General features: G+C 49.5%; 1 protein-coding gene across 3 annotated transcripts; it reads right to left on the bottom strand.

Annotated features, from left to right (window-relative positions):
• Nucleotides 1–3,439: 3,439 nt before the first annotated feature.
• On the bottom strand, nt 3,440–23,782 carry LOC311120190 (insulin-like growth factor 2 mRNA-binding protein 2). Of its 3 annotated transcripts, none has more exons than XR_014612134.1 (4): nt 23,617–23,782; nt 12,403–12,516; nt 9,228–9,296; nt 3,440–3,602 (listed from the first exon to the last, which is right to left on the bottom strand). XR_014612134.1 is itself a non-coding variant. In XM_084194807.1 (4 exons), exons 1-4 carry the CDS (start codon nt 23,695–23,697, stop codon nt 8,749–8,751), a joined length of 309 nt encoding a protein of 102 aa, XP_084050933.1. In that variant the 5' UTR covers nt 23,698–23,782; the 3' UTR covers nt 7,547–8,748. The 3 variants fall into 3 exon arrangements, 1 of the variants encoding a protein (XP_084050933.1); XR_014612135.1 differs by having other exon boundaries at nt 3,440–3,599; XM_084194807.1 differs by lacking the exon at nt 3,440–3,602 and adding an exon at nt 7,547–8,793.
• Between the last annotated feature and the right edge of the window lie 1,975 nt (nt 23,783–25,757).

Genomic DNA, 25,757 nt, shown 5'->3' with positions numbered 1-25,757 from the left:
CGCACCCCTGAGGGGCCCCCGTGTTGAGGATCAGTGTGGCAGATGTGTTGTTACCTACCCTTACCACCTGGGGGCGGCCCGTCAGGAAGTCCAGGATCCAGTTGCAGAGGGAGGTGTTTAGTCCCAGGATCCTTAGCTTAGTGATGAGCTTAGAGGGCACTATGGTGTTGAATGCTGAGCTGTAGTCAATGAATAGCATTCTCACGCAGGTGTTCCTCTTGTCCAGGTGGGAAAGGGCAGTGTGGAGTGCAATAGAGATTGCATCATCTGTGGATCTGTTGGGGCGGTATGCAAATTGGAGTGGGTCTAGGGTTTCTGGGATAATGCTGTTGATGTGAGCCATGACCAGCCTTTCAAAGCACTTCATGGCTACAGACGTCAGTGCTACGGGTCGGTAGTCATTTAGGCAGGTTATCTTAGAGTCCTTGGGCACGGGGACTATGGTGGTCTGCTTGAAACATGTTGGTATTACAGACTCAGTCAGGGACATGTTGAAAATGTCAGTGAAGACACATGCCAGTTGGTCAGCACATGCTCGGAGTACACGTCCTGGTAATCCGTCTGGTCCTGCGGCCTTGTGAATGTTGACCTGCTTAAAAGTCTTACTCACATCGGCTACGGAGAGCGTGATCACATAGTCATCCGGAACAGCTGGTGCTCTCATGCATGCTTCAGTGTTGCTTGCCTCGAAGCGAGCATAGAAGTGGTTTAGCTCGTCTGGTAGGCTTGTGTCACTGGGCAGCTCGCGGCTGTGCTTCCCTTTGTAGTCTGTAATAGTTTTCAAGCCCTGCCACATCCGACGAGCGTCAGAGCCAGTGTAGTACAATTCAATCTTAGTCCTGTATTGACTCTTTGCCTGTTTGATGGTTCGTCGGAGGTCATAGCGGGATTTCTTATAAGCGTCCGGGTTAGAGTCCCGTTCCTTGAAAGCGGCAGCTCTACCCTTTAGCTCAGTGCGGATGTTTCCTGTAATCCATGGCTTCTGGTTAGAGGGGATCTTCTGGTTAGTGGTCCTCTGTAGCTCAGCTGGTAGAGCACGGCACTTGTAACGCCAAGGTAGTGGGTTCGATCCCCGGGACCACCCATACACAAAAATGTATGCACGCATGACTGTAAGTCGCTTTGGATAAAAGCGTCTGCTAAATGGCTTATTTATTTTTATTTTATCTTTAGGATGCCTGGTCTGTTATGGTTAGAGGGGATCTTTAGGATGCATGGTCTGTTATGGTTAGAGGGGATCTTTAGGAAGCCTGGTCTGTTAGTCAGCTATCAACAGAGACAGTTTGTAGAGATATAGGAGTCTAACATCGTCAGCAGGAGTCCAGAAAGCCCCAGTGACTCAACCAGCCCTTACCACAGAACAGTGACTCAACCAGCCCTGACCACAGAACAGTGACTTAACCAGCCCTGACCACAGAACAGTGACTCAACCAGCCCTGACCACAGAACAGTGACTCAACCAGCCCTGACCACAGAACAGTGACTCAACCAGCCCTGACCACAGAACAGTGACTCAACCAGCCCTGACCACAGAACAGTGGCTCAACCAGCCCTGACCACAGAACAGTGACTCAACCAGCCCTGACCACAGAACAGTGACTCAACCAGCCCTGACCACAGAACAGTGACTCAACCAGCCCTGACCACAGAACAGTGACTCAACCAGCCCTGACCACAGAACAGTGACTCAACCAGCCCTGACCACAGAACAGTGACTCAACCAGCCCTGACCACAGAACAGTGACGTTCAAGAGTTGGATGATCCTGAGATGCTTTCAAGGCACTTTGCTTTCCTTAGGTGCAGTAAGTATATATTTTTTGTAACCACATTTTCTAATGTAAATAGTTTATGATTTGCTTTTCTTAAAGGAATAAGAAGTACTGTACAGCCTGGTGTTGTTGGAAAAGGAGAGGTCCTCCTACCTTGATGGAGGCCCCAGCGAAGCGTGCTAGCTGTTTGATGTGCTGCCCCTTCTTCCCGATCAGGGCCCCTACAGCCTGGGGGGGGATTAACAGATACACCACTTCCTGGTCTGGAGGCTGCTGCTGAGAGAGACAACACACAGAAGGGCTCTGGTCTGGAGGCTGCTGCTGAGAGAGACAACACACAGAAGGGCTCTGGTCTGGAGGCTGCTGCTGAGAGAGACAACACACAGAAGGGCTCTGGTCTGGAGGCTGCTGCTGAGAGAGACAACACACAGAAGGGCTCTGGTCTGGAGGCTGCTGCTGAGAGAGACAACACACAGAAGGGCTCTGGTCTGGAGGCTGCTGCTGAGAGAGACAACACACAGAAGGGCTCTGGTCTGGAGGCTGCTGCTGAGAGAGACAACACACAGAAGGGCTCTGGTCTGGAGGCTGCTGCTGAGAGAGACAACACACAGAAGGGCTCTGGTCTGGAGGCTGCTGCTGAGAGAGACAACACACAGAAGGGCTCTGGTCTGGAGGCTGCTGCTGAGAGAGACAACACACAGAAATGCTCTGGTCTGGAGGCTGCTGCTGAGAGAGACAACACACAGAAGGGCTCTGGTCTGGAGGCTGCTGCTGAGAGAGTCAACACACAGAAGGGCTCTGGTCTGGAGGCTGCTGCTGAGAGAGACAACACACAGAAGGGCTCTGGTCTGGAGGCTGCTGCTGAGAGAGACAACACACAGAAGGGCTCTGGTCTGGAGGCTGCTGCTGAGAGAGACAACACACAGAAGGGCTCTGGTCTGGAGGCTGCTGCTGAGAGAGACAACACACAGAAGGGCTCTGGTCTGGAGGCTGCTGCTGAGAGAGACAACACACAGAAGGGCTCTGGTCTGGAGGCTGCTGCTGAGAGAGACAACACACAGAAGGGCTCTGGTCTGGAGGCTGCTGCTGAGAGAGACAACACACAGAAGGGCTCTGGTCTGGAGGCTGCTGCTGAGAGAGACAACACACAGAAGGGCTCTGGTCTGGAGGCTGCTGCTGAGAGAGACAACACACAGAAGGGCTCTGGTCTGGAGGCTGCTGCTGAGAGAGACAACACACAGAAGGGCTCTGGTCTGGAGGCTGCTGCTGAGAGAGACAACACACAGAAATGCTCTGGTCTGGAGGCTGCTGCTGAGAGAGACAACACACAGAAGGGCTCTGGTCTGGAGGCTGCTGCTGAGAGAGACAACATTTACATTTTACATTTTAGACATTTTAGTCATTTAGCAGACGCTCTTAACCAGAGCGACTTACAGGAGCAATTAGGGTTAAGTGCCTTGCTCAAGGGCACATTAACGTCATTTAGCAGACGCTCTTAGCCAGAGCGACTCACAAATTGGTGCGTTCACCCTATAGCCAGTGGGATAACCACTTTACAATTTGGGGGGGGGGGGGGGGGGGGGTTAGAAGGAATACTTTATCCTATCCCAGGTATTCCTTAAAGAGGTGGGGTTTCAAATGTCTCCGGAAGGTGGTGAGTGACAACACACAGAAGGGCTCTGGTCTGGAGGCTGCTGCTGAGAGAGACAACACACAGAAGGGCTCTGGTCTGGAGGCTGCTGCTGAGAGAGACAACACACAGAAGGGCTCTGGTCTGGAGGCTGCTGCTGAGAGAGACAACACACAGAAGGGCTCTGGTCTGGAGGCTGCTGCTGAGAGAGACAACACACAGAAGGTCTCTCTCTCATTTTGACATTAAAAGTTCACCTCAGCTCAGCTCTTGCTTCTATAATTATCCAAAATTAAAACCAAGGTAAACTGAAATTTATAAAAAAAAGTATATATATATATATACTGAAACTATTATATTTCACTGCAAACTAACAACAACAAAAAACATTAATTATGTTTAGTTTAGTTTTTTTCTTCTAAACTTTGGGCAAAAATCTAAATGGGGTTTAAGCTTTTTTTCCTAATGGGGTTTTCAAATGTCAAGTTTCAATGTCACAAGTACAGGTACAGGGACAGGGACAGGGACAGGGACAGGGACAGGGACAGGGACAGGGCGGAGTACAGGGACAGGGACAGGGACAGGGACAGGGACAGGGACAGAGACAGGTACAGGGACAGGGACAGGGACAGAGGCAGGGACAGGGACAGGTACAGGGACAGGGACAGGGACAGAGGCAGGGACAGGTACAGGGACAGGGACAGAGACAGGGACAGAGACAGGGACAGGGACAGGTACAGGGACAGGGACAGGGGCAGGGACAGGGACAGAGGCAGGGACAGGTACAGGGACAGGGACAGGGACAGGGACAGGGACAGGGACAGAGACAGGTACAGGGACAGGGACAGGTACAGGTACAGGGACAGGGACAGGGACAGGGACAGGGACAGGTACAAGCCTTTCTAGCGAACTTAAAACCCAACAATGCAATAATCAATGACAATGAAATACTACTAGAAAAAAACACACAAGAAATAAGAAGAAATATGAAGAACACAATAAGTAAATAATCAGCTATATACAGGGTCAGTCCCAGGGTCAGTAGCTATATACAGGGTCAGTTCCAGGGTCAGTAGCTATATACAGGGTCAGTTCCAGGGTCAGTAGCTATATACAGGGTGAGTAGCTATATACAGGGTCAGTTCCAGGGTCAGTAGCTATATACAGGGTCAGTTCCAGGGTCAGTAGCTATATACAGGGTCAGTTCCAGGGTCAGTAGCTATATACAGGGTCAGTTCCAGGGTCAGTAGCTATATACAGGGTCAGTTCCAGGGTCAGTAGCTATATACAGGGACAGTTCCAGGGTCAGTAGCTATATACAGGGTCAGTTCCAGGGTCAGTAGCTATATACAGGGTCAGTTCCAGGGTCAGTAGCTATATACAGGGTCAGTTCCAGGGTCAGTAGCTATATACAGGGTCAGTTCCAGGGTCAGTAGCTATATACAGGGACAGTTCCAGGGTCAGTAGCTATATACAGGGTCAGTAGCTATATACAGGGACAGTTCCAGGGTCAGTAGCTATATACAGGGACAGTAGCTATATACAGGGACAGTTCCAGGGTCAGTAGCTATATACAGGGACAGTTCCAGGGTCAGTAGCTATATACAGGGACAGTAGCTATATACAGGGTCAGTTCCAGGGTCAGTAGCTATATACAGGGACAGTTCCAGGGTCAGTAGCTATATACAGGGTCAGTTCCAGGGTCAGTAGCTATATACAGGGACAGTTCCAGGGTCAGTAGCTATATACAGGGTCAGTTCCAGGGTCAGTAGCTATATACAGGGTCAGTTCCAGGGTCAGTAGCTATATACAGGGACAGTTCCAGGGTCAGTAGCTATATACAGGGTCAGTTCCAGGGTCAGTAGCTATATACAGGGACAGTTCCAGGGTCAGTAGCTATATACAGGGTCAGTTCCAGGGTCAGTAGCTATATACAGGGACAGTTCCAGGGTCAGTAGCTATATACAGGGACAGTTCCAGGGTCAGTAGCTATATACAGGGACAGTTCCAGGGTCAGTAGCTATATACAGGGTCAGTAGCTATATACAGGGTCAGTTCCAGGGTCAGTAGCTATATACAGGGTCAGTTCCAGGGTCAGTAGCTATATACAGGGTCAGTTCCAGGGTCAGTAGCTATATACAGTTCCAGGGTCAGTAGCTATATACAGGGTTAGTTCCAGGGTCAGTAGCTATATACAGGGTCAGTAGTTATATCCCTGTCCCCTTACCCCTATACATATCTACCTCCATCACTTCAGTATCCCTGTCCCCTTACCCCTATACATATCTACCTCCATCACTCCAGTATCCCTGTCCCCTTACCCCTATACATATCTACCTCCATCACTCCAGTATCCCTGTCCCCTTACCCCTATACATATCTACCTCCATCACTCCAGTATCCCTGTCCCCTTACCCCTATACATATCTACCTCCATCACTCCAGTATCCCTGTCCCCTTACCCCTATACATATCTACCTCCATCACTCCAGTATCCCTGTCCCCTTACCCCTATACATATCTACCTCCATCACTCCAGTATCCCTGTCCCCTTACCCCTATACATATCTACCTCCATCACTCCAGTATCCCTGTCCCCTTACCCCTATACATATCTACCTCCATCACTCCAGTATCCCTGTCCCCTTACCCCTATACATATCTACCTCCATCACTCCAGTATCCCTGTCCCCTTACCCCTATACATATCTACCTCCATCACTCCAGTATCCCTGTCCCCTTACCCCTATACATATCTACCTCCATCACTCCAGTATCCCTGTCCCCTTACCCCTATACATATCTACCTCCATCACTCCAGTATCCCTGTCCCCTTACCCCTATACATATCTACCTCCATCACTCCAGTATCCCTGTCCCCTTACCCCTATACATATCTACCTCCATCACTCCAGTATCCCTGTCCCCTTACCTATACATATCTACCTCCATCACTCCAGTATCCCTGTCACCTTACCCCTATACATATCTACCTCCATCACTCCAGTATCCCTGTCCCCTTACCCCTATACATATCTACCTCCATCACTCCAGTATCCCTGTCCCCTTAACCCTATACATATCTACCTCCATCACTCCAGTATCCCTGTCCCCTTACCCCTATACATATCAACCTCCATCACTCCAGTATCCCTGTCCCCTTACCCCTATACATATCTACCTCCATCACTCCAGTATCCCTGTCCCCTTACCCCTATACATATCTACCTCCATCACTCCGGATATAAGATAAACAGAGTAGCAGCAGCTTGTATGTGAGTGGGTGTGTAGAGTCAGTATAAATATATGTGCATATTATATGTGAGTGATCAGATGATGGAGTGTGTGTGAGTGTGTGTGTTGGAGTGACAGTGTGTGTGAGTGATCAGATGATGGAGTGAGTGTGAGTGTGTGTGTTGGAGTGACAGTGTGTGTGAGTGATCAGATGATGGAGTGAGTGTGAGTGTGTGTGTTGGAGTGACAGTGTGTGTGAGTGATCAGATGATGGAGTGAGTGTGTATAAAGATACATGGCTGTGAACTGAGATTTTGAAGAAGAGTTGTATTGCAGCTGTTTTTATTAACCCTCAGTGATACATGTTTAATATTACTTAAACATACACTACATGACCAAAAGTCTGTGGACACCTGCTCGTCGAACATCTCATTCCAAAATCGTGGGCATTAATATTGAGTTGATCCCCCCTTTGCTGCTATAACAGCCTCCACTCTTCTGGGAAGAGCATTAGTGAGGTCGGGCACTGATGTTGGGCGATTAGGCCTGGCTCGCAGTCGGCATTCCAATTCATCCCAAAGGTGTTCGATGAGGTTGAGGTCAGGGCTCTGTGCAGGCCAGTCAAGTTCTTCCACACTGATCTCCACAAACCATTTCTGTATGGACCTCGCTTTGTGCACGGGGGCATTACATTTACATTTTAGTCATTTAGCAGACGCTCTTATCCAGAGCGACTTACAGGAGCAATTAGGGTTAAGTGCCTTGCTCAAGGGCACATTTACGTCATTTAGCAGACGCTCTTATCCAGAGCGACTCACCAATTGGTGCGTTCACCCTATAGCCAGTGGGATAATCACTTTACAATTATTATTTTTTTTGGGGGGGGGGGGGGGTAGAAGGATTACTTTATCCTATCCCAGGTATTCCATTGTCATGCTGAAACAGGAAAGGTCCTTCCCCAAACTGTTGCCACAAAGTTGGAAGCGCAGAATCATCTAGAATGTCATTGTATGCTGTAGCGTTAAGATTTCCCTTCACTGGAACTAAGGGGCCTAGACCGAACCATGAAAAACAGCCCCAGACCATTATTTCTCCTTCACCAAACTTTACAGTTGGCACTATGCACTGGGGCAGGTAGCGTTCTCCTAGCATCCGCCAAACCCAGATTTGTCCATTGGACTGCCAGATGGTGACGCGTTATTCATCACTCCAGAGAACGTGTTTCCACTGCTCCAGAGTCCAATGGTGGCGAGCTTTACACCACTCCAGCCGACGCTTGGCATTGCGCATGGTGATCTTAGGCTTGTGTGCGGCTGCTCGGTCATGGAAACCCATTTCATAAAGCTCCCGACAAACAGTTATTGTGCTGACGTTGCTTCCAGAGGCAGTTTGGAACTCGGTAGTGAGTGTTGCAACCGAGGACAGACGATTTTTACGCGCTACGCACTTCAGCACTCTGCGATTCCGTTCAGTGAGCTTGTGTGGCCTACCACTTCACGGCTGAGCCGGTGTTGCTCCTAGACATTTCCACCTTACAATAACAGCACTTACAGTTGATCGGGGCAGCTCTAGCATGCAAGAAATTTGACGAACTGACTTGTTGGAAAGGTGGCATCCTATGACGGTGCCACGTTGAAAGTCACTGAGCTCTTCAGTAAGGCCATTCTATTGCCAGTGTTTGTCTATGGAGATTGCATGGATGTGTGCTTGATTTGATACACCTGTCAGCAACGGGTGTGGCTGAAATAGCCAAATCCACTAATTTGAAGGGGTGTCTACATAAGGTAAAGGTACTTGATTCTTCTTACATCTACTACTAAAGTTAAAAAAGCATTGGATTGGTGTAAACATGAGCTAGGGAGTTTCCTTCCACCATATTTCTTGCACCAGTCTAGGTGCTTATCCTTTAAATCCAAGTCACATTAGGATTGATTTATAATTTAAACCCAAGAAAACCTATGTCCTGGCCTTGGAGTTGTACGGAGTCCTCTAGTGGTCAGAAGCCTGTGTTAGCGTGTGTTAGCGTGTGTTAGCCTGTGTTAGCGTGTGTTAGCGTGTGTTAGCCTGTGTTAGCATGGGCAGCACCATTGAATACTTTAGCCATTTTGATTTAGTCAACTGGGCGGGACTTCCAACTTCATTGGCTGGTCCCTCATTCCCTTCGTGAAGAATAAAATGTACTATTTCAAGATGGCGTTTTTCCCTCTCACAGACACCATCATGACACAGATACAAAGATGTCTACCCAGTGGCAGGAAGTGACATCCCCAAAAAACTAACTATAGGTCTACAACACATAGAGTAAACGGCTCCTAGCCTCCCATAGGCTACTTACTAAAACGAATAAAACCTAAATAGAAATGTTTTTAATCAAACTGAAACTTAATAAAAACTACCTGAAACTGAACTGAATTTAAAATAAAAATCTAAAAACTAATATAAATAAAACCGAATATTAAATCATAAAATCAATAATAAACTTGATTAAAACAATGGCTTATTGCATGTCACCGTTCAGAAATAAAATGAGGACCTAAAATGTGTGTTAAATGTGTGTTAAATGTGTGTTAAATGTGTGTAAAATAGGACATACTGAGTGCTGGCGCTGTATGGTCCCGGCTGGTGGAAGCCCATATAAACCACCAAGATGTGAAGAGGGACTCTGTGTGGACAAACAGACGGGTTAGATGGGATGTTCAGAAGACACACATCTCTTCACTCCTCCTGTATATTTCAGGTAAGAAGCGCTGTGTGTGACTCATATATTATATCTCTCACTTACATGCATGCACACACATTCTCAAACACACACTCACACATATTTACCTCTTCATTTCTCTGTAGAAATAAGGGGATGTCTGCTACTCCATATTGTATATAGGATAGCATGCCATGGAGTGTATTCACTAGGAAGGGCCTGTAGATTAGTGTAGTGTACTCACTAGGAAGGGCCTGTAGTGTAGTAGTGTACTCACTAGGAAGGGGCTGTAGTGTGGTAGTGTACTCACTAGGAAGGGGCTGTAGTGTGGTAGTGTGGTAGTGTATTCACTAGGAAGGGCCTGTAGATTAGTGTAGTAGTGTGTAGTGTGCTCACTAGGAAGGGGCTGTAGTGTGTAGTGTGGTAGTGTACTCACTATGAAGGGGCTGTAGTGTGGTAGTGTGGTAGTGTACTCACTAGGAAGGGGCTGTAGTGTGGTAGTGTACTCACTAGGAAGGGGCTGTAGTGTGTAGTGTGGTAGTGTACTCACTATGAAGGGGCTGTAGTGTGGTAGTGTACTCACTAGGAAGGGGCTGTAGTGTGTAGTGTGGTAGTGTACTCACTATGAAGGGGCTGTAGTGTGTAGTGTGTAGTGTGTAGTGTGTAGTGTGGTAGTGTACTCACTATGAAGGGGCTGTAGTGTGGTAGTGTGGTAGTGTACTCACTAGGAAGGGGCTGTAGTGTGGTAGTGTGTAGTGTGTAGTGTGTAGTGTGGTAGTGTACTCACTATGAAGGGGCTGTAGTGTGGTAGTGTGTAGTGTGTAGTGTGTAGTGTGGTAGTGTACTCACTATGAAGGGGCTGTAGTGTGTAGTGTGGTAGTGTATTCACTAGGAAGGGGCTGTAGTGTGGTAGTGTGGTAGTGTACTCACTAGGAAGGGGCTGTAGTGTGGTAGTGTGGTAGTGTATTCACTATGAAGGGGCTGTAGTGTGGTAGTGTACTCACTATGAAGGGGCTGTAGTGTGTAGTGTGTAGTGTACTCACTAGGAAGGGGCTGTAGTGTGTAGTGTGGTAGTGTACTCACTATGAAGGGGCTGTAGTGTATAGTGTGTAGTGTACTCACTATGAAGGGGCTGTAGTGTGGTAGTGTACTCACTATGAAGGGGCTGTAGTGTAGTAGTGTGGTAGTGTACTCACTATGAAGGGGCTGTAGTGTGGTAGTGTGGTAGTGTACTCACTATGAAGGGGCTGTAGTGTGTAGTGTGTAGTGTACTCACTATGAAGGGGCTGTAGTGTGTAGTGTGTAGTGTACTCACTATGAAGGGGCTGTAGTGTAGTAGTGTGGTAGTGTACTCACTATGAAGGGGCTGTAGTGTGTAGTGTGTAGTGTACTCACTAGGAAGGGGCTGTAGTGTGTAGTGTGGTAGTGTACTCACTATGAAGGGGCTGTAGTGTATAGTGTGTAGTGTACTCACTATGAAGGGGCTGTAGTGTGGTAGTGTACTCACTATGAAGGGGCTGTAGTGTAGTAGTGTGGTAGTGTACTCACTATGAAGGGGCTGTAGTGTGGTAGTGTGGTAGTGTACTCACTATGAAGGGGCTGTAGTGTGTAGTGTGTAGTGTGTAGTGTGGTAGTGTACTCACTATGAAGGGGCTGTAGTGTGTAGTGTGTAGTGTACTCACTATGAAGGGGCTGTAGTGTGTAGTGTATTCACTATGAAGGGGCTGTAGTGTGGTAGTGTGGTAGTGTACTCACTATGAAGGGGCTGTAGTGTGTAGTGTGTAGTGTGTAGTGTGGTAGTGTACTCACTATGAAGGGGCTGTAGTGTGTAGTGTGTAGTGTACTCACTATGAAGGGGCTGTAGTGTGTAGTGTGTAGTGTACTCACTATGAAGGGGCTGTAGTGTAGTAGTGTATTCACTAGGAAGGGGCTGTAGTGTGGTAGTGTACTCACTATGAAGGGGCTGTAGTGTGGTAGGAAGGGGCTGTAGTGTGTAGTGTGGTAGTGTACTCACTATGAAGGGGCTGTAGTGTGGTAGTGTACTCACTATGAAGGGGCTGTAGTGTGGTAGTGTACTCACTATGAAGGGGCTGTAGTGTGGTAGTGTACTCACTATGAAGGGGCTGTAGTGTGGTAGTGTATTCACTATGAAGGGGCTGTAGTGTGGTAGTGTATTCACTATGAAGGGGCTGTAGTGTGGTAGTGTGGTAGTGTATTCACTATGAAGGGGCTGTAGTGTGTAGTGTGGTAGTGTATTCACTATGAAGGGGCTGTAGTGTGGTAGTGTACTCACTAGGAAGGGGCTGTAGTGTGTAGTGTGGTAGTGTATTCACTATGAAGGGGCTGTAGTGTGGTAGTGTGGTAGTGTACTCACTATGAAGGGGCTGTAGTGTGGTAGTGTGGTAGTGTATTCACTATGAAGGGGCTGTAGTGTGCTCACTAGGAAGGGGCTGTAGTGTGTAGTGTGTAGTGTACTCACTATGAAGGGGCTGTAGTGTGTAGTGTGGTAGTGTACTCACTATGAAGGGGCTGTAGTGTGGTAGTGTATTCACTAGGAAGGGGCTGTAGTGTGGTAGTGTACTCACTATGAAGGGGCTGTAGTGTGGTAGTGTACTCACTATGAAGGGGCTGTAGTGTGGTAGTGTGGTAGTGTACTCACTATGAAGGGGCTGTAGTGTGGTAGTGTGGTAGTGTATTCACTAGGAAGGGCCTGTAGTGTGTAGTGTGTAGTGTACTCACTAGGAAGGGGCTGTAGTGTGTAGTGTGGTAGTGTGTAGTGTACTCACTAGGAAGGGGCTGTAGTGTGTAGTGTGGTAGTGTACTCACTATGAAGGGGCTGTAGTGTGTAGTGTGGTAGTGTACTCACTAGGAAGGGCCTGTAGTGTGGTAGTGTATTCACTATGAAGGGGCTGTAGTGTGGTAGTGTATTCACTATGAAGGGGCTGTAGTGTGGTAGTGTACTCACTATGAAGGGGCTGTAGTGTGGTAGTGTATTCACTATGAAGGGCCTGTAGTGTGTAGTGTACTCACTAGGAAGGGGCTGTAGTGTGTAGTGTAGTAGTGTACTCACTAGGAAGGGCCTGGGCGGTCCTCGGGGGCCTGCTGCAGGCCATAACACAGACAGACCAGTGGAGAAGATTCCCAGAGCATTCAGGTTCAGCCCCGGGATGAGGTTGGTTTGATGCTGTGGGAGGAGATGAAGAGATGAAGAAGCAGTTAGGAGTGTGTGTGTGTGTGTGTGTGTGTGTGTGTCTGTGTGTGTGTGTGTGTGTGTGTGTGTGTGTGTGTGTGTGTGTGTGTATGTCTGTCTGTGTGTGTGTGTAAGATGTGAGATGTGACAGATCCATTTTCATCTCCTCTCCCAGAGAGTTAAGCATTTCACTGTACCTGAAATACTTGAAACCTGAGACCGTCTTCATAATGCCATATTGTGTAGTATCCCTGGTGTCTCTTCATAATGCCATATTGTGTAGTATCCCTGGTGTCTCTTCATAATGCCATATTGTGTAGTATCCCTGGTGTCTCTTCATAATGCCATATTGTGTAGTATCCCTGGTGTCTCTTCATAATGCCATATTGTGTAGTATCCCTGGTGTCTCTTCATAATGCCATATTGTGTAGTATCCCTGGTGTCTCTTCATAATGCCATATTGTGTAGTATCCCTGGTGTCTCTTCATAATGCCATATTGTGTAGTATCCCTGGTGTCTCTTCATAATGCCATATTGTGTAGTATCCCTGGTGTCTCTTCATAATGCCATATTGTGTAGTATCCCTGGTGTCTCTTCATAATGCCATATTGTGTAGTATCCCTGGTGTCTCTTCATAATGCCATATTGTGTAGTATCCCTGGTGTCTCTTCATAATGCCATATTGTGTAGTATCCCTGGTGTCTCTTCATAATGCCATATTGTGTAGTATCCCTGGTGTCTCTTCATAATGCCATATTGTGTAGTATCCCTGGTGTCTCTTCATAATGCCATATTGTGTAGTATCCCTGGTGTCTCTTCATAATGCCATATTGTGTAGTATCCCTGGTGTCTCTTCATAATGCCATATTGTGTCGTATCCCTGGTGTCTCGCTAGATGGCAGCCTCACACAGCAACTACACTACACCAATCCTTTCTGGTTCACCTGACCGCTCTGCTTCATGCTTTATAATGCTTGATATCATTTAGCAAACAGACTGAGCAGTAATGGTTTATCATTAAAACATCATCAGGTAAATGTCATAGATCTGGCATAAATAAGATTATATTTTATGACATCTTAATTACAAAACGTATCCTGAGCCAGGAAATGTATCATTAGAGGTTCACTGTGAAAACTATTGTTATTCTTTGAATTTAACCAGCATAGATTGGTCACTGTTTGGCCCACAGAAACTGGAGGGCAGGAGCAACTTGGTCAAACGTAAGAGCACCGATTGGCCTATAGGTGGCGCTGCTATAAAGGATACCCTATCTGAGATACCTACTGCAGCCCTCATCCTCAACAAACAACACCCGTTCTGCCAGTCACATTCTGTTAAAGATCCCCAAAGCACACACATCCCTGGGTCGCTCCTCTTTTCAGTTCGCTGCAGCTAGCGACTGGAACGAGCTGCAAAAAACACTCAAACTGGACAGTTTTATCTCCATCTCTTCATTCAAAGACTCAATCATGGACACTCTTACTGACAGATGTGGCTGCTTCGCCTGATGTATTGTTGTCTCTACCTTCTTGCCCTTTGTGCTGTTGTCTGTGCCCAATAATGTTTGTACCATGTTTTGTGCTTCTACCATGTTGTGTTGCTACCATGTTGTTGTCATGTTGTGTTGCTACCATGCTGTGTTGTCATGTGTTGCTGCCATGCTGTGTTGCTGCCATGCTGTGTTGCTGCCATGCTGTGTTGTCATGTTGTGTTGCTACCATGCTGTGTTGTCATGTTGTGTTGCTACCATGCTGTGTTGCTGCCATGCTGTGTTGTCATGTTGTGTTGCTACCATGCTGTGTTGTCATGTTGTGTTGCTACCTTGCTGTGTTGTCATGTTGTGTTGCTACCTTGCTGTGTTGTCATGTTGTGTTGCTACCATGCTGTGTTGTCATGTGTTGCTGCCATGCTGTGCTGTTGTCTGTGCCCAATAATGTTTGTACCATGCTGTTGCTGCCATGCTGTGTTGTCATGTTGTGTTGCTGCCATGCTGTGTTGTCATGTGTTGCTGCCATGCTGTGTTGCTGCCATGCTGTGTTGCTGCCATGCTGTGTTGCTTCCATGTTGTGTTGCTGCCATGCTGTGTTGTCATGTGTTGCTGCCATGCTGTGTTGCTGCCATGTTGTGTGGCTGCCATGCTGTGTTGCTGCCATGCTGTGTTGCTGCCATGTTGTGTTGCTACCATGTTGTGTTGCTGCCATGCTGTGTTGTCATGTGTTGCTGCCATGCTGTGTTGCTGCCATGCTGTGTTGCCGCCATGTTGTGTTGCTGCCATGCTGTGTTGCTGCCATGCTGTGTTGCTGCCATGTTGTGTGGCTGCCATGCTGTGTTGCTGCCATGCTGTGTTGCTGCCATGCTGTGTTGCTGCCATGCTGTGTTGCTGCCATGTTGTGTTGCTGCCATGTTGTGTTGTCATGTGTTGCTGCCATGCTGTGTTGCTGCCATGCTGTGTTGCTGCCATGCTGTGTTGCTGCCATGTTGTGTTGCTGCCATGTTGTGTTGCTGCCATGCTGTGTTGTCATGTGTTGCTGCCATGCTGTGTTGCTGCCATGCTGTGTTGCTGCCATGCTGTGTTGCTGTCATGTTGTGTTGCTGCCATGCTGTGTTGCTGCCATGTTGTGTTGCTACCATGTTGTGTTGCTGCCATGCTGTGTTGTCATGTGTTGCTGCCATGCTGTGTTGCTGCCATGTTGTGTTGCTGCCATGCTGTGTTGCTGCCATGCTGTGTTGCTGCCATGTTGTGTTGCTACCATGCTGTGTTGCTGCCATGCTGTGTTGCTGCCATGCTGTGTTGCTGCCATGCTGTGTTGCTGCCATGTTGTGTTGCTGCCATGCTGTGTTGTCATGTGTTGCTGCCATGCTGTGTTGCTGCCATGCTGTGTTGCTGCCATGTTGTGTTGCTACCATGCTGTGTTGCTGTCATGTTGTGTTGCTGCCATGCTGTGTTGTCATGTGTTGCTGCCATGCTGTGTTGCTGCCATGCTGTGTTGCTGCCATGTTGTGTTGCTGCCATGCTGTGTTGCTGCCATGCTGTGTTGCTGCCATGCTGTGTTGCTGCCATGTTGTGTTGCTGCCATGTTGTGTTGTCATGTGTTGCTGCCATGCTGTGTTGCTGCCATGCTGTGTTGTCATGTGTTGCTGCCATGCTGTGTTGCTGCCATGCTGTGTTGTCATGTGTTGCTGCCATGCTGTGTTGCTGCCATGCTGTGTTGCTGCCATGTTGTGTTGCTACCATGCTGTGTTGTCATGTTGTGTTGCTACCATGCTGTGTTGTCATGTTGTGTTGCTACCATGCTGTGTTGTCATGTTGTGTTGCTACCATGCTGTGTTGTCATGTTGTGTTGCTGCCATGCTGTGTTGTCATGTTGTGTTGCTACCATGCTGTGTTGTCATGTTGTGTTGCTACCATGCTGTGTTGTCATGTTGTGTTGCTGCCATGCTGTGTTGTCATGTTGTGTTGCTACCTTGCTGTGTTGTCATGTTGTGTTGCTACCATGCTGTGTTGCTGCCATGTTGTGTTGCTGCCATGCTGTGTTGTCATGTGTTGCTGCCATGCTGTGCTGCTGCCATGCTGTGTTGCTGCCATGCTGTGTTGTTGTCTTAGATCTCTCTTAAATAAAGAATAAATAAATAAGCAGTCTCACTTAAACCCTCATATCCGTCACCCCGTTTGACCAACAGACTTGAAACTTTGTATGTACACTACCGGTCAAAAGTTTGGACACACCTACTCATTCAAGGGTTTTTCTTTATTTTTACTATTTTCTACATTGTAGAATAATAGTGAAGACATCAAAACTATGAAATAACACATATGGAATCATATAGTAACCAAAAAAGTGTTCAACAAATATATTTTGTATTTGAGATTCTTCAAATAGCCACCCTTTGCCTTGATGACAGCTTTGCACACTCTTGGCATTCTCTCAACCAGCTTCATGAGGTAGTCACCTGGAATACATTTCAATTAACAGGTGTGCCTTGTTAAAAGTTAATTTGTGGAATTTCTTTCCTTAATGCGTTTGAGCCAATCAGTTGTGTTGTGACAAGGTAGGGGTGGTATACAGAAGATAGCCCTATTTGGTAAAAGACCAAGTCCATATTATGGCAAGAACAGCTCAAATAAGCAAAGAGAAACGACAGTCCATCATTACTTTAAGACATGAATGTCAGTCAATCTGGAAAATTTCAAGTGCAGTCGCAAAAACCATCAAACGCTATGATGAAACTGGCTCTCATGAGGACCGCCACAGGAATGGAAGACCCAGAGTTACCTCTGCTGCAGAGGATAAGTTCATTAGAGTTACCAGCCTCAGAAATTGCAGCCCAAATAAATGCTTCACAGAGTTCAAGTAACAAACACATCTCAACATCAACTGTTCAGAGGAGACTGTGTGAATCAGGCCTTCATGGTCGAATTGCTGCAGAGAAACCACTACTAAAGGACACCAATAAGAATAAGATACTTGCTTGGGCCAAGAAACACAAGCAATGGACATTAGACAAGTGGAAATTTGTCCTTTGGTCTGGAGTCCAAATTGGAGATTTTTGGTTCCAACCGCCGTGTCTTTGTGAGACGCTGTGTGGGTGAATGGATGATCTCAGCATGTGTATTTCCCACCGTAAAGCATGGAGGATGAGGTGTTATGGTGTGGGGGTGCTTTGCTGGTGACACTGTCTGTGATTTATTTAGAATTCAAGGCACACTTAACCAGCATGGCTACCACAGCATTCTGCAGCGATACGCCATCCCATCTGGTTTGGGCTTAGTGGGACTATAATTTGTTTTTCAACAGGACAATGACCCAACACACCTCCAGGCTGTGTAAGGGCTATTTTACCAAGAAGGAGAGTGATGGAGTGCAGCATCAGATGACCTGGCCTCCACAATCCCCCGACCTCAACCAAATTGAGATGGTTTGGGATGAGTCGGACCGCAGGGTGAAGGAAAAGCAGCCAACAAGTGCTCAGCATATGTGGGAACTCCTTCAAGACTGTTCCAGGTGAAGCTGGTTGAGAGAATGCCAAGAGTGTGCAAAGCTGTCATCAAGGCAAATGGTGGCTATCTGAGGAATCTCAAATATACTGTCACGCCCTGGCTCTGGGGACTCTTAAATGTTGAGCCAGGGTGTGGACTTGTTATGTTTAGTTGTCTATGGGTGTTCTAGATTGTGTATATCTATGTTGGCCAGGGTGGTTCCCAATCAGAGACAGCTGTAGCTCGTTGTCTCTGATTGGGGACCATACTTAGGCAGCCTGTTTTCACTAGTATATTGTGGGATCTTGTTCTGTATAGGTTTGTGTTGGTGAACCTTTAGACTTCACGTATCGTTTTGTTGTTGGTGTAAAGTACTCATTAAAAGATGTACGCCTATCACGCTGCGCCTTGGTCTGCCTCTAATAACGATCGTGACAGAAGATCCCACCAAAATAGGACCAAGCAGCGTGTGCAGGAGCAAACGCCGGGTATGGAACAGGAGGTTACTCTGGTAGATGTCCTCCTCGGTTGGGGGAGAATCACAGAGGAGGAGGCCGTCCGCTACCGGAGGGCGATGAGGGAGGATGCCCAGGCAGGAGAGGAGAAGCGGTGCCAACTGGGTCGTCGTCGGACAGGCGAGAGGCAACCCCAAGAAATGTTTTGGGGGGGCACACGGCATGGACGACGGGGATGCTGGAGGCAGCTACAGGACGTATCGGCGGATTAGGAGAGGAGGCCACCGGGTTTGGGGGGCTGGAAGGGAGGTTGGCGGAGCCTAGAGGTAGAGCAGAGCCAACTCCCCGTACTCAGGCTAGGCAGCGTGAGACTGGGCAGGTTCCGAGTTATGCGGAGCTGCGTACTGTGCCGCGAGTGGTCCGGCACAGTCCTGTACGTCCTGTGCTAGCACCACGCACGTGTCGTGCTAAGGTGGGCATGCAGCCAGGACGGAGTGTGCCGGCTCAACACTCGTGGCCTCCAGTACCCCTCCTCAGTCCCGGATATCCTGCGCCAGTACCACGTGCTGTAGTGCCAGTACGAGTGCACATCCCTGTACGTCCTGTGCTGATGCCTCACACAGTGTGTAGAAATAGGCATTCAGCCAGGACGGGTTGTGTCAGCTCTTCGCTCCAGACCTCCAGTCCGTCTCCACAGCCCGGTCCGGCCTGTTCCTGCTCCCCGCACCAAGCCAGTGGTGCGCGTCGTCAGTCCGGCACAGTCCGTGCCTGTTCCACCTGTGCCTGGTCCGGCACCGGTCAGCTGCTCCACGCCGGAGCCAGAGCAATCCGCTCCACCGGTGTTCAGTCCAGCTCCGGCCAGCAGGGCCAGACCACGAGGGCGAGAGAGAGAGTGGTAGTCACGCCCGGAAGCCGGATCCGCCTCCGAGGCGGAATGCCCACCCGGCCCCTCCCCTGTGGTGTTTGGTTGGCGCGGTCGCAGTCCGCGCCTTTGGGGGGGGGGGGGTACTGTCACGCCCTGGCTCTGGGGACTCTTAAATGTTGAGCCAGTGTGTGGACTTGTTATGTTTAGTTGTCTATGGGTGTTCTAGATTGTGTATATCTATGTTGGCCAGGGTGGTTCCCAATCAGAGACAGCTGTAGCTCGTTGTCTCTGATTGGGAACCATACTTAGGCAGCCTGTTTTGCACAGTTGATTGTGGGATCTTGTTCTGTATAGGTTTGTGTTGGTGAACCTTTAGACTTCACGTATCGTTTTGTTGTTTTGTTGTTGGTGTAAAGTACTCATTAAAAGATGTACGCCTATCACGCTGCGCCTTGGTCTGCCTCTAATAACGATCGTGACATAAAACATATATATTTGATTTGTTAAACAGTTTTTTGGTTACTACATGATTCCATATGTGTTATTTCATAGTTTTGATGACTTCACTATTATTCTACAATGTAGAAAATAGTAAAAATAAAGAAAAACCCTTGAATGAGTAGGTGTTCTAAAACTTTTGACCGGTAGTGCAGGTGTCTTTCATTATGCTGAACACACCCATAAGGTCCATCAGGATAGATTTTCCTCCATCTTGGACATTTTAGAAAACCTTTAAAAGTCCAAATAACACCAAATTCGGTAAGTAGGCCCAAACTTAGTTTGAGAAAAGCAAAGGGATTCATTAAGAGATGGCTGAGTTATTGATGAATCAGGAAATCAGATTTTAGGTGTTTAGTAAATCCAATCCACAATGGTCTCTCACCTTGAAGCGTTTGGGGGTCATCAAATACATTACCATGATGAACCATGTTCAGTTCGGCATTCATATCTTTAAAAAATAAGGAAACTAACAATTCACTTCTTTTTTTTAACTAAGGGATTCATGGTTAAAATAATCATACAACATTTTCCTCTCATTGACTTAGTCAGATTCACTCCAAATGTGATATTTGGACTCATCACAATAGTCCCTCAAGAGTTTGAGAAAATAACGTTGATGCATTCAAAGATGGCCACACTATAGTAGTAGTAGCACATGCGCTAATATGCTAAAATATGCTACAAATACTTAATCTTCTCATGAACTATAGGACAAAAATGACACCACATGTTGAATGTATGCCCATTTTACATGTCTTAACATAGTTTGAGAAAAGCTAAGGGATCAGTCAAAATATGAGTTATTGACAAATATCAGATTTTACATGTCTATTTAAAACACTGTGAATCCACTCCACAGTGGCCTATCAACTTGAAACTTGTCATCGCTATCATGGGCATCCCTACGATGAACCACACTGAGTTTGGTATTGATATCTAAAGAAACAAGGAAACTAATAACAACTAATGCTCAAAATCATCTGCAATCATCTTCTCTTCATGAAGCATAAGTCAGATTGACTCCAGATTTGGTATATAGACTCAATGAATTAGCCTCTAAATGAATGAATGATTCCTTGCTGCATTAAAAGCCAGCCACGCTACACCACTAGATGGCACCATATCACAACAGGGCTATAAGAACTAAACTGATGGACATGGGGACGTGAAATTTGGTATGTAAACTTTATGTTTATGTTCTTAGAAGCGATGTGAATTTAAAAGTCACTGCAACCTTAAATGGCTGCACCAGAACAGTTGGTGGCGCTATAGAGGTCATTGACACCAGTGGCACCATAGGATACTAGAGCAATAACTATTGATCAAGTGAACTTTGTTTCATGCAAATTGATGTTAGATTTTAATTATGCAGACGAACAATGTGAAATATTGTGTTTATTATCTGTATAATCACATATTGTTGCTGTAAAACGGTCTTAACGTAGTGAAAAGTGGATATCTTATTCCGGAAAATGTGAAACCGGATGTCCTACTACCACTTGCACAATCAGCATATTACAGCTGTGAGAGTGTATTGGATTATTTTGGAACGCTAATGTGGAGTGTACCAACTGAGAATCACACAAACTAGACAAAACTTCACTTGTGTCATCCTTGTGGTATTGAGAGATAAACATGGTAATGCTTTCACTGATTGGACATGAAGGCAGATCGTTTCTACATGATGCTTGTTTTGTTCCTCAACTGATCTTGTGTCCTTTATGTCATCCTGTGAACCCCGTTCATTGCTGCTCAAAGCTATATTTATGAAATAATGTTTTCAGAATTAATCATTCTCAGTATTGCATCATACAGTCAAGTCACCAGTTATCTGTCTCTCTGACAGGCTGATAAGTCACCAGTTATCTGTCTCTCTGACAGGCTGATGGTGTCATGACTGAGTGTGAAATTGGAGCTGGGTGAGACAGCTGCAAGATCAGATCATCCATCTCTGGCCTGCTGGCTCCCCTTCCTCTGGCCTGCTGGCCCCCCTTCCTCTGGCCTGCTGGCCCCCCTTCCTCTGGCCTGCTAGCTCCCCTTCCTCTGGCCTGCTGGCTCCCCTTCCTCTGGCCTGCTGGCCCCCCTTCCTCTGGCCTGCTAGCTCCCCTTCCTCTGGCCTGCTGGCTCCCCTTCCTCTGGCCTGCTGGCTCCCCTTCCTCTGGCCTGCTGGCTCCCCTTCCTCTGGCCTGCTGGCTCCCCTACCTCTGGCCTGCTGGCTCCCCTTCCTCTGGCCTGCTGGCTCCCCTTCCTCTGGCCTGCTGGCTCCCCTTCCTCTGGCCTGCTAGCTCCCCTTCCTCTGGCCTGCTAGCTCCCCTACCTCTACAGGAGCCTCTGGCCTGCTAGCTCCCCTTCCTCTGGCCTGCTAGCTCCCCTTCCTCTGGCCTGCTGGCTCCCCTACCTCTGGCCTGCTGGCTCCCCTTCCTCTGGCCTGCTGGCTCCCCTTCCTCTGGCCTGCTAGCTCCCCTTCCTCTGGCCTGCTAGCTCCCCTTCCTCTGGCCTGCTAGCTCCCCTTCCTCTGGCCTGCTGGCTCCCCTTCCTCTGGCCTGCTGGCTCCCCTTCCTCTGGCCTGCTGGCTCCCCTACCTCTGGCCTGCTGGCTCCCCTACCTCTACAGGAGCCTCTGGCCTGCTAGCTCCCCTTCCTCTGGCCTGCTGGCCCCCCTACCTCTGGCCTGCTGGCTCCCCTTCCTCTGGCCTGCTGGCTCCCCTTCCTCTGGCCTGCTGGCTCCCCTACCTCTACAGGAGCCTCTGGCCTGCTGGCTCCCCTTCCTCTGGCCTGCTGGCCCCCCTTCCTCTGGCCTGCTAGCTCCCCTTCCTCTGGCCTGCTGGCTCCCCTTCCTCTGGCCTGCTGGCCCCCCTTCCTCTGGCCTGCTGGCTCCCCTTCCTCTGGCCTGCTGGCTCCCCTACCTCTACAGGAGCCTCTGGCCTGCTGGCTCCCCTTCCTCTGGCCTGCTGGCCCCCCTTCCTCTGGCCTGCTAGCTCCCCTTCCTCTGGCCTGCTGGCTCCCCTTCCTCTGGCCTGCTGGCCCCCCTTCCTCTGGCCTGCTAGCTCCCCTTCCTCTGGCCTGCTGGCTCCCCTTCCTCTGGCCTGCTGGCTCCCCTTCCTCTGGCCTGCTGGCTCCCCTTCCTCTGGCCTGCTGGCTCCCCTACCTCTGGCCTGCTGGCTCCCCTTCCTCTGGCCTGCTGGCTCCCCTTCCTCTGGCCTGCTGGCTCCCCTTCCTCTGGCCTGCTAGCTCCCCTTCCTCTGGCCTGCTAGCTCCCCTACCTCTACAGGAGCCTCTGGCCTGCTAGCTCCCCTTCCTCTGGCCTGCTAGCTCCCCTTCCTCTGGCCTGCTGGCTCCCCTACCTCTGGCCTGCTGGCTCCCCTTCCTCTGGCCTGCTGGCTCCCCTTCCTCTGGCCTGCTAGCTCCCCTTCCTCTGGCCTGCTAGCTCCCCTTCCTCTGGCCTGCTAGCTCCCCTTCCTCTGGCCTGCTGGCTCCCCTTCCTCTGGCCTGCTGGCTCCCCTTCCTCTGGCCTGCTGGCTCCCCTACCTCTGGCCTGCTGGCTCCCCTACCTCTACAGGAGCCTCTGGCCTGCTAGCTCCCCTTCCTCTGGCCTGCTGGCCCCCCTACCTCTGGCCTGCTGGCTCCCCTTCCTCTGGCCTGCTGGCTCCCCTTCCTCTGGCCTGCTGGCTCCCCTACCTCTACAGGAGCCTCTGGCCTGCTGGCTCCCCTTCCTCTGGCCTGCTGGCTCCCCTTCCTCTGGCCTGCTAGCTCCCCTTCCTCTGGCCTGCTAGCTCCCCTTCCTCTGGCCTGCTAGCTCCCCTTCCTCTGGCCTGCTAGCTCCCCTTCCTCTGGCCTGCTAGCTCCCCTACCTCTACAGGAGCACAGTTCCCGCTCAGCCCAGTCAAAGCTATTCGCTGCTCTGGCACCCCAATGGTGGAACAAGCTCCCTCACGACGCCAGGACAGCGGAGTCACTCACCACCTTCCGGAGACACTTGAAACCCCACCTCTTTAAGGAATACCTGGAATAGTATGAAGTAATCCTTCTACCCCCACCCCTCCCCCCCACATAAACAAATAAAATAAAAAAGACAAAACATTTAAAAAAAGAACAAAGAAAGTGGTTGTCCCACTGGCTATAAGTTGAATGCACCAATTTGTAAGTCGCTCTGGATAAGAGCGTCTGCTAAATGATGTAAATGTAATGTAAATGTGTGATGGGGCTGGGTGAGACAAGGCTGCAGAGACAGACAGACAGACAGACAGACAGACAGACAGACAGACAGACAGACAGCTTTAAGTTACGCCTTACATTAACAGCAGTGATGTCGTTGTCGTAGGTGTCCCTCAGTTTCCTCATGACCTCCCCCTCAGCCTTACAGCACGCCTCCATACTGCCCTTCACTGTGATGGTCCTCTCTGGGTTATAGATGGTTAGGTCCTGGAACCTGGAACACACACAACAGGTCAGCAACTAACCCGGACCCTAACCCTAACCCGGACCCTAACCCTAACCCGGACCCTAACCCGGACCCTAACCCTTCACTGTGATGGTCCTCTCTGGGTTATAGATGGTTAGGTCCTGGAACCTGGAACACACACAACAGGTCAGCAACTAACCCGGACCCTAACCCTAACCCTTCACTGTGATGGTCCTCTCTGGGTTATAGATGGTTAGGTCCTGGAACCTGGAACACACACAACAGGTCAGCAACTAACCCTAACCCTAACCCGGACCCTAACCCTAACCCGGACCCTAACCCGGACCCTAACCCTAACCCTAACCCGGACCCTAACCCGGACCCTAACCCTAACCCTAACCCGGACCCTAACCCTAACCCGGACCCTAACCCTAACCCTAACCCGGACCCGGACCCTAACCCGGACCCTAACCCTAACCCTTCACTGTGATGGTCCTCTCTGGGTTATAGATGGTCCTGGACACATCAGGATTGTGACCGTCACTACAGGAGTAGAGGATTGATGGTGAACAGAAACCCCTCTCAAAACACTGACACACTCACACTACCTGTTACTCACCCTCCCTCTAACTCACCCCCCCGTCATACACTCACCCTCCCTCTAACTCACCCTCCCTCTCACTCACCCTCCCTCTAACTCACCCTCCCTCTCACTCACCCTCCCTCTAACTCACCCTCCCTCTCACTCACCCTCCCTCTAACTCACCCTCCCTCTAACTCACCCTCCCTCTCACTCACCCTCCCTCTCACTCACCCTCCCTCTAACTCACCCTCCCTCTAACTCACCCTCCCTCTCACTCACCCTCCCTCTAACTCACCCCCCCGTCATACACTCACCCTCCCTCTAACTCACCCTCCCTCTCACTCACCCTCCCTCTAACTCACCCTCCCTCTCACTCACCCTCCCTCTAACTCACCCTCCCTCTAACTCACCCTCCCTCTAACTCACCCTCCCTCTCACTCACCCTCCCTCTAACTCACCCTCCCTCTCACTCACCCTCCCTCTAACTCACCCTCCCTCTAACTCACCCTCCCTCTAACTCACCCTCCCTCTCACTCACCCTCCCTCTAACTCACCCTCCCTCTAACTCACCCTCCCTCTAACTCACCCTCCCTCTAACTCACCCTCCCTCTAACTCACCCTCCCTCTAACTCACCCTCCCTCTAACTCACCCTCCCTCTCACTCACCCTCCCTCTAACTCACCCTCCCTCTCACACGCCCTCCCTGTCACTCACCCTCCCTCTAACTCACCCTCCCTCTAACTCACCCTCCCTCTAACTCACCCTCCCTCTCACTCACCCTCCCTCTAACTCACCCTCCCTCTAACTCACCCTCCCTCTCACTCACCCTCCCTCTAACTCACCCTCCCTCTAACTCACCCTCCCTCTAACTCACCCTCCCTCTAACTCACCCTCCCTCTCACTCACCCTCCCTCTAACTCACCCTCCCTCTCACACGCCCTCCCTGTCACTCACCCTCCCTCTAACTCACCCTCCCTCTAACTCACCCTCCCTCTAACTCACCCTCCCTGTCACTCACCCTCCCTCTAACTCACCCTCCCTCTAACTCACCCTCCCTCTAACTCACCCTCCCTCTCACTCACCCTCCCTCTAACTCACCCTCCCTCTAACTCACCCTCCCTCTCACTCACCCTCCCTCTAACTCACCCTCCCTCTAACTCACCCTCCCTCTAACTCACCCTCCCTCTAACTCACCCTCCCTCTCACTCACCCTCCCTCTAACTCACCCTCCCTCTCACACGCCCTCCCTGTCACTCACCCTCCCTCTAACTCACCCTCCCTCTAACTCACCCTCCCTCTAACTCACCCTCCCTCTCACTCACCCTCCCTCTAACTCACCCTCCCTCTAACTCACCCTCCCTCTCACTCACCCTCCCTCTAACTCACCCTCCCTCTCACTCACCCTCCCTCTAACTCACCCTCCCTCTCACTCACCCTCCCTCTAACTCA

The sequence above is a fragment of the Coregonus lavaretus genome (assembly GCF_964263955.1).
Source record: "Coregonus lavaretus genome assembly, contig: HAP1_SCAFFOLD_6651, whole genome shotgun sequence".
NCBI lineage: Eukaryota > Metazoa > Chordata > Actinopteri > Salmoniformes > Salmonidae > Coregonus > Coregonus lavaretus.
This window is presented reverse-complemented; position numbering and strand designations above follow the sequence as displayed.